The sequence below is a fragment of the Cebus imitator genome, unplaced genomic scaffold (genome assembly GCF_001604975.1).
Source record: "Cebus imitator isolate Cc_AM_T3 unplaced genomic scaffold, Cebus_imitator-1.0 Scaffold70, whole genome shotgun sequence".
Lineage (NCBI taxonomy): Eukaryota > Metazoa > Chordata > Mammalia > Primates > Cebidae > Cebus > Cebus imitator.
In genome coordinates, this window is record NW_016107385.1 from 3310708 (window position 1) to 3317184 (window position 6477).

The 6477-nt window shown below is 52.5% G+C and overlaps 2 protein-coding genes across 6 annotated transcripts in view; one reads left to right on the forward strand and one right to left on the reverse strand.

The window, feature by feature from the left end:
- DNAJC17 (DnaJ heat shock protein family (Hsp40) member C17) overlaps positions 1-981 on the reverse strand; it is a 45151-nt gene extending 44170 nt beyond the window's left edge. For both annotated transcript variants that reach the window (XM_017530975.2, XM_017530974.2), the window contains exon 1: positions 745-981. In XM_017530975.2, the coding sequence (XP_017386464.1) occupies positions 745-963 (219 nt within the window). In that variant the 5' untranslated portion in view covers positions 964-981. The remainder of the gene's footprint in view (positions 1-744) is intronic.
- ZFYVE19 (zinc finger FYVE-type containing 19) overlaps positions 540-6477 on the forward strand; it is a 7437-nt gene continuing 1499 nt past the window's right edge. For 2 of the 4 annotated variants that reach the window (XR_001826028.1, XM_017530973.1), the window contains exons 1-8: positions 1012-1254; positions 2509-2630; positions 2797-2850; positions 3243-3361; positions 3456-3601; positions 4034-4142; positions 5688-5891; positions 6329-6404. Coding sequence is in view for 3 of the 4 variants with exons in the window: in XM_017530973.1 (XP_017386462.1) it covers positions 1201-1254; positions 2509-2630; positions 2797-2850; positions 3243-3361; positions 3456-3601; positions 4034-4142; positions 5688-5891; positions 6329-6404 (884 nt within the window). In the remaining variant the exon portion in view is untranslated. Of the gene's footprint in view, positions 790-1011; positions 1255-1638; positions 1763-2508; positions 2631-2796; positions 2851-3242; positions 3362-3455; positions 3602-4033; positions 4143-5687; positions 5892-6328; positions 6405-6477 lie in introns of those variants that run through there. The other 2 variants (XM_037739437.1, XM_037739436.1) reach the window with 2 other exon arrangements.

The following is a 6477-nucleotide window of genomic DNA, read 5'->3' on the forward strand; positions in this document are numbered from 1 at the left end:
GCTCAACTAGGCACTAATTTTCCTATGATGAACACCTCTCCTTCCTGTATTGTTAAAACTACCACCATGATCCAGGGGGAGGTAACAGAAATCTTAAGTCCATCTCGCTCAGTGTTTCACTCCCTGGCATATTTAACAACACCTAAAGTAACATGGAACTCTAGGCCATCTGCCTTAAACTTCGGATCCTCCTGCTTTTAGCCCACTAACTAGCACATGCTGAGAAGGGCATCAGCTACTGGAAAAGAGTCAATGGGGTAGAGTGGAAAAGAAAAGACAGCAGGGTCGTCGGTCACACTGGCAAGGGGCCATGTAAAGGGAGTTGAGAGGCCTTGAGATCTGACCTTTCTTTCGCCCTAGGATGTAGGTGGAGAAATTAAATTAGCCTTCAGGAGAGACTGAAACGAGGCACCTCTTGTCACAGTCAAGACAGGCAAAACCGGAGGCCGAAACTGCGCAGGCGCAGAGGACGCTAGCGTTCCCTTGCTTGCAGCCTCACCCGGGCACACAGGGAGAGCACAGCCGCGCGGCGAGAAGAGCTCTCTGGGCCCCACTTCCTCTTGAGGCCGTCGTACAGTCCAGTTAATGTCTAGGAGCCCGCCTACGGAGGCCATAGGGCCGACCCTCGCTCCCCGCCCAGGACCCGACCGAACCTGGAGAGCGGATGTCAGCCGCGGGCGAAGCGCCAGGACAGGAAGGGCCACCGGGCCTCTCAGGATCAGCCTTCATCGCCACTGTTCTCACCTCTTTGTCCGCCGCCTTCTCCTCAATGCCTAGCAGCGCGTACAGGTCCATTTGTAAGAGCTCCTTGGTCACGGCCATGGTTCCCGCCTGATGCAATCGTACTGCAACTCCCAGGAGTCTAAGCGCGAGTGGAGACTGCCGGCTCCGAGTGGCGCCTAGCCCTCTGGGAATTGTGTTCTGGGTCAGGATTGACTGACTCTGAGGAAGGCCGGCAGTCATGAATGAACTACGATTCCCAGCAGCCCCCGCTCCCGCTACTGCGGTACACTGGCTGCGGATGAGCGTCCGGATTCCCTGCTCCAGGCTGCGGCCTGACAGTGCTAGTGGGCGTGTGGGGTGGGGCAGGGCGGGGCAGGGAAGGGAAGGGAAGGGCGGAGCTGGGCTGAGGGTCCAAGGGGCTCAGGACTTGGCCAGCGTGACCTCAACTCTTCAGACCCTGCGGCGCTGGGAGCCACCATGGAGAGTAGGTGCTACGGCTGCGCTGTCAAGTTCACCCTCTTCAAGAAGGAGGCAAGTCTTCTCTCCCCGAGGGCTGCAGGGCCAGGGAGGAGTGGAGGGAAAAGCGCGGGACTTGCTGTCCAAAGACTTGGTCTTACGGCCTCTTTCCAGCTGTGTGGTTTTGATGAAGTCATTGATCCTCTGTTTCCATTTCTGCAAAATGGGCTAACATTCCCTCGCTTTCGGGGTTTATGTGAGGGTCCGCTGAAGTGCTGGAGGTGAGAGTTCCCTATAAACAGTAAAGCGCGCTCCGTCGTTTTTGCAAAGCTACTGTCTTCTGTCGGCTCACTGTAGCATCTGGCAGTTTTCTTCTAGACACCTTGCTCCTTCGCTACTCGGTGTGCATCACACCAAGCTCGTTACTCTCTCTGCTCTGAAACTTTCCCCATTCCGCAGCCTGCCCTTCTCCAGGTCGCTTGAGTTTGATTACCACACTTCCTCCTGCCTCCGGGGCACCATGGCAAAGGCTAGTTGTCCTGTCCTTATCACAGACCTGCCAGATTGCTCCAGTAAACCGCAGGTTCCCTCTGCCTTGGTTGTGGCCAGGGATTCTGACCAGGAGATGTCGGAACCAGATGGAGTAAATTAATGTCAGGAAGGAAGGCTGGACCGTGTAGGGTTTACCAACCTGGATTTTGGAGTCAGGGTTCAAACCTGAGCTCTGCTGTCTTGTTGACGGGGTTACCTTGGTTTGGATAAGTTATGTAACCTCTCTGGCCCCCTCTAAATAAGGATAATCATGGTAGACATCAAGATTTAGTAAAATAATGTGTGTAAATTGTGAGGAATAAATCACATGATGAATGCTAAGTACTGGGTTTACTGCCTGGCACACAGTAAGTGCTTAATAAATGGAGGCTATTGTTATCCGGTCCTGAGCCAAGCCTCCCTCCATCTCTGCAAGAGCAGGGGAGGCATGGGCTCTGACCTGTCTCTGATTCTCCATTGTGGAAGAGTCAATGGCCTGAAATACTGGGCTTTATCTATCTATCTTCTACACCCCTGGGTCAGGGAATTGAAGACAGGGTAGAAAGCATGGGAATTTTGCATAAAGCTTTATTTGGCTTGAATAAGGTACTGGAAACCGAGGAATTGCTTTACCCTCCACTCCTGTCTCTCCCTAGGCCTTAGGGGCCCTACTCCTCTTCCTCCTCTCAGCAGCTGGTCATAACTTAAGTGCCTTCTCTGTGTGTGCTTGGAGATTCCCTGGGAGCAGCCTGCAGGGGTGGGTGAGAGGTGGATCTTCCTGCTTTATGTTTCTTGTAGTACGGCTGTAAGAATTGTGGCAGGGCCTTCTGTTCAGGCTGCCTAAGCTTCAGTGCAGCAGTGCCTCGGACTGGGAACACCCAACAGAAAGTCTGCAAGCAGTGCCATGAGATCCTGACCAGGTGAGAGGCAGGCATGGGTGAACGTTCAGCCAAGTGTGGTAGTGGGCATCTGGTCAGCCTTTACAGCTTATACTCTGCGGTGAGAGTCAGCCCAGGAAGTGTTTGGAGTGGGGGGCACTGCCTGGTGGGATGACAGGACTTCTAACACTAGATTTCTTCTCTGTAGAGGATCTTCTCCTGCCAATGCCTCCAAGTGGTCACCACCTCAGAACTATAAGAAGTAAGTGGTAAAGAGAAAAAGACAAAGAGGGTTGGGGAAAGGTTAAGGGAGCCATAGGGAAAGATCTTCCCCCACATCTTTTAGATGAAATGAGCACAGTATCAGGAGAAGGCTCTCCTCTCTGGTTCCTGACTGCCCTCTTCTACTGGTAAAGCAGCTCATCAGCCCTCTCCCCAGGACAAGAATTTGGTAGAGCTTACTCTCAGCTGGACCCTCTCACTGGTCAGCCAAGTTGGGCTGCAGGGTGACATGAGTGAGGGCCACAGAAGATTGCCCATTGGACACCTCCCTAGGTATCCAGAAATGATATGTTTTGAGTGGGAAACAGGGAGTGGGTATCTTCACTCCTCCCCTCTGCCTTCTTCAAGAGCTTCTATCTCATATCCTGCCAGGCGTGTGGCAGCCTTGGAAGCCAAACAGAAGTCCGGCACTTCCCAGAGCCGGGGACTGACACAACAAGACCAGATCATTGCTGAGCGCCTAGCACGACTCCGCCAGGAGAACAAGCCCAGTGAGTGGGGGCAGGTGGGGGTGCCTAGAGGACCAGGGCTTCTGGGACTGAGATGCCTCTGGCCCTTACAAGGCTCCTCCCATGCCACTTGCAGAGTTAGTCCCCTCACAGGCAGAGATAGAGGCACGACTGGCTGCGCTAAAGGATGAACGTCAGGGTTCCATCCCTTCCACCCAGGAAATGGAGGCCCGGCTTGCGGCATTGCAGGGCAGAGTTCCACCTTCTCAAACCCCCCAGCTGGTGAGTGTTATGGCTTTGGAGAGAAGTGAGGGAACTAGGGTGAGGACCCAGCAGAAGCCCAGATACAGGTATTGGGGTTGGTACAAAAGTAATTGCTTTTTTTGTCATTTCTTTTCATTGCAAAAACCTCAATTACTTTTGCAGCAACCTTTGTGCTTTCTGTACTTTGAAGGAGTTGACAAAGCCTCCCACCCCTACCTCCTGATCCTCAGGTCTGTTACTAGACCAGGAGACCAGGGACAAACAGCAGGATTGGGTAGGGCAGGAAAGAGTGGCCCCTCGGTCCTACTGGGGACTGCCAGACCTACTGATTATGTGGGCCCTAAATCTGTCTCCTTTCCCTGGGCTTTGAGAACTCCTTAGCATCCATCCCTGACCTAGACTGCTTCTGGGCTACCCCTGCTCTCCACTGAGGTTCCCTCATCTGGACAGGCACATCACACACCAGACACCAGGACTCAAGCCCAGCAGACACAGGATCTGCTAACGCAGCTGGCAGCTGAGGTGGCTATCGATGAAAGCTGGAAAGGAGGCGGCCCAGGTAACCCCTCCACTGGCTCCCCAGGAACCTGCCCTACCTCTTTCCCCAGATGGGAGAGGCTCTGCTATTCACCCCCTGGGAGATGAAAATAAATCAGAGAGTGATCAACATTATAAGACCATTCATTGAGTGCTTACTCTACAGGGAGCCAGTGCAAGCCTAGTGTTTAAGTGCACGGGCTTTAGAATCAGTGATTCCCAGTTCTACCACGTATTAGCTGTGTGACACTGGACAAGTTACTTGACCTCAGTCTCACTTTCCTCATGTGTAAAATGAAGGTATGTATGGAAAAACCTGCCTCACAGGGAGGTCTTGAGGAGTAAATGAGAAAACCAGTAAGTGCTTGGGACCATACCTGACTCATAGTGAGCACTCAGTGAATATTCTCTGCAGTCATGATGTTGATAAGGAGGTAGAAGCTATTTAGCAGCACCAGGCACATCTCAATGCTCAGCAGCCACATGGGCTTCAGGTCTACCATCTTGGACAGCTCAGATAAAGAACATGATATGGAATGTTCCCATCATCGTGGAACATTTTATTAGACAGTGCTGTCTGAAGGTGTCAGAGCAGTATTTTTCAGCGAAGGATGATTTTGCCCCCCAGGCTACTTGTGGCAACGTTTAGAGACTTTTTGGTTGTCACAACTCAGAGACTATTCCTGGCACCTAGAAGATAGAAGCCAGGGATGCTACTAAATCTGTGGTGGCACAGGACAGCATATCACAGGGAAGAATTACAAAGATTGAGAAATCCTTTAGAGGCACAATCTCATTGAATATCCTCAATAATCTCATGAGGCCACGTGTGGTGGCTCACACCTGTAATCCTAAGCACTTAAGGAGGCAGAGGCAGGAGGGGGGATAGCTGGAGCCCAGGAGTTTGAAACCTGCTTGGGCAACGTAGTAAGACACTGTTTTAAAAAAACAAAATCTTGTAAGGTATATACTATTCTTTTTCATAAATGAGGAAATAGGCCTGGTGAGCTTGAGGAACTTGACCAAGGTCACACAGTTATTAAGCTGCAGAACCGAGACTTAAACCTAAACTGTGATTTTAAACCTCTTGCTCTGAAATGCTAAATTGAAGGTGACCGTGTCAGAGCCACATCTAGTCTGGCAAAATTCTTCCTGCCCAGTGATATACAAGCTGTTAGCTTCCTCCATTGCCCTTTCTGTGCTGATCTGTGTCAGTACAGAGAGCGCCTAGCACGCTGTCTGTGGTACCTCTTCATCCTGCCCTGAAAGGCAGAGACCTGCCGATCCTTTAGGGCAGTGATTCTCAAACCACAGGACACCCACCCTAAGGGCAGAATGTTAAAACATCAGGCAGATGTAGTTGAAAAAGACATGGCTAAGATTACTAGCTTTTTACATTTGCAAAATGGAGGAATACTGATTTTATTTGTAATAGAAACCATTAGGTGCTAGTGCTGATCAAAAAGCTGATGATCCGTGATTAGAAAGGGTTGAGAAATGGGCTCAATGGCTTCTGAGGAGAGATCTTGGAATGTCTCTGCCTCCCTGATGGCACTGCCCTTTCCAGCTGCTTCTCTCCAGAATGACCTCAACCAGGGTGGCCCAGGGAGCACTAATTCCAAGGGGCCAGCCAGCTGGTCCCTGGAGGAAGAGAAGAGCAGATTGCTGGCTGAGGCAGCACTTGAGTTGCGGGAGGAGAACACGAGGCAGGAACGGATCCTGGCCCTGGCCAAGCGACTGGCCGTGCTGCGGGGACAGGACCCCGAGAGAGGTGAAGGCTCGTGAGCAGCTGCCCACTGGTGTCCCTGGGTCAAGGCCTCCCTGGCAGGGCTGAGTGAGGTGCTAGGGGTACCTGTGCCCAGAGATCTGCTGAGCCCAGCCCAGAGCTACAAGGAAGATGGTGGAGCAAAGCAGCGGGTGAGGAGTCAGGGGCAGCCATGAGGGCAGGGGACTTTCAGTCCATTCAGGGGCTGAGGCTTCTGTTCCTGCCCCTAACGCAGCCCTGAGGCCTGCTTCAATGATGGCCCAGCCCTGTACGGCTGGGGCAGGCAGAGACAGGTCTCATCAAGGTGGCTGAAGAGCCTTCTCAGCTCTGGAATAAGTGCCCCCGGGAACCAAACCACTTCTGGGAGGCAGGAGGGCAGCCACTCAGGTGAAATCTCTCACCGTCACTCCCCCTTCCCCTGTTCCTGTCTCTCCCTCTTCAAGTCACCCTCCAGGACTATCGCCTCCCAGACAGTGATGATGATGAGGATGAAGAGACATCCAGAGAGTCCTGCAGCAGGTGGGCCTGGCTTATCCGCCCGCCACCCTGTCCCATCTCTCCACATCATTGCCCCACCTCCACTATGGGGCTG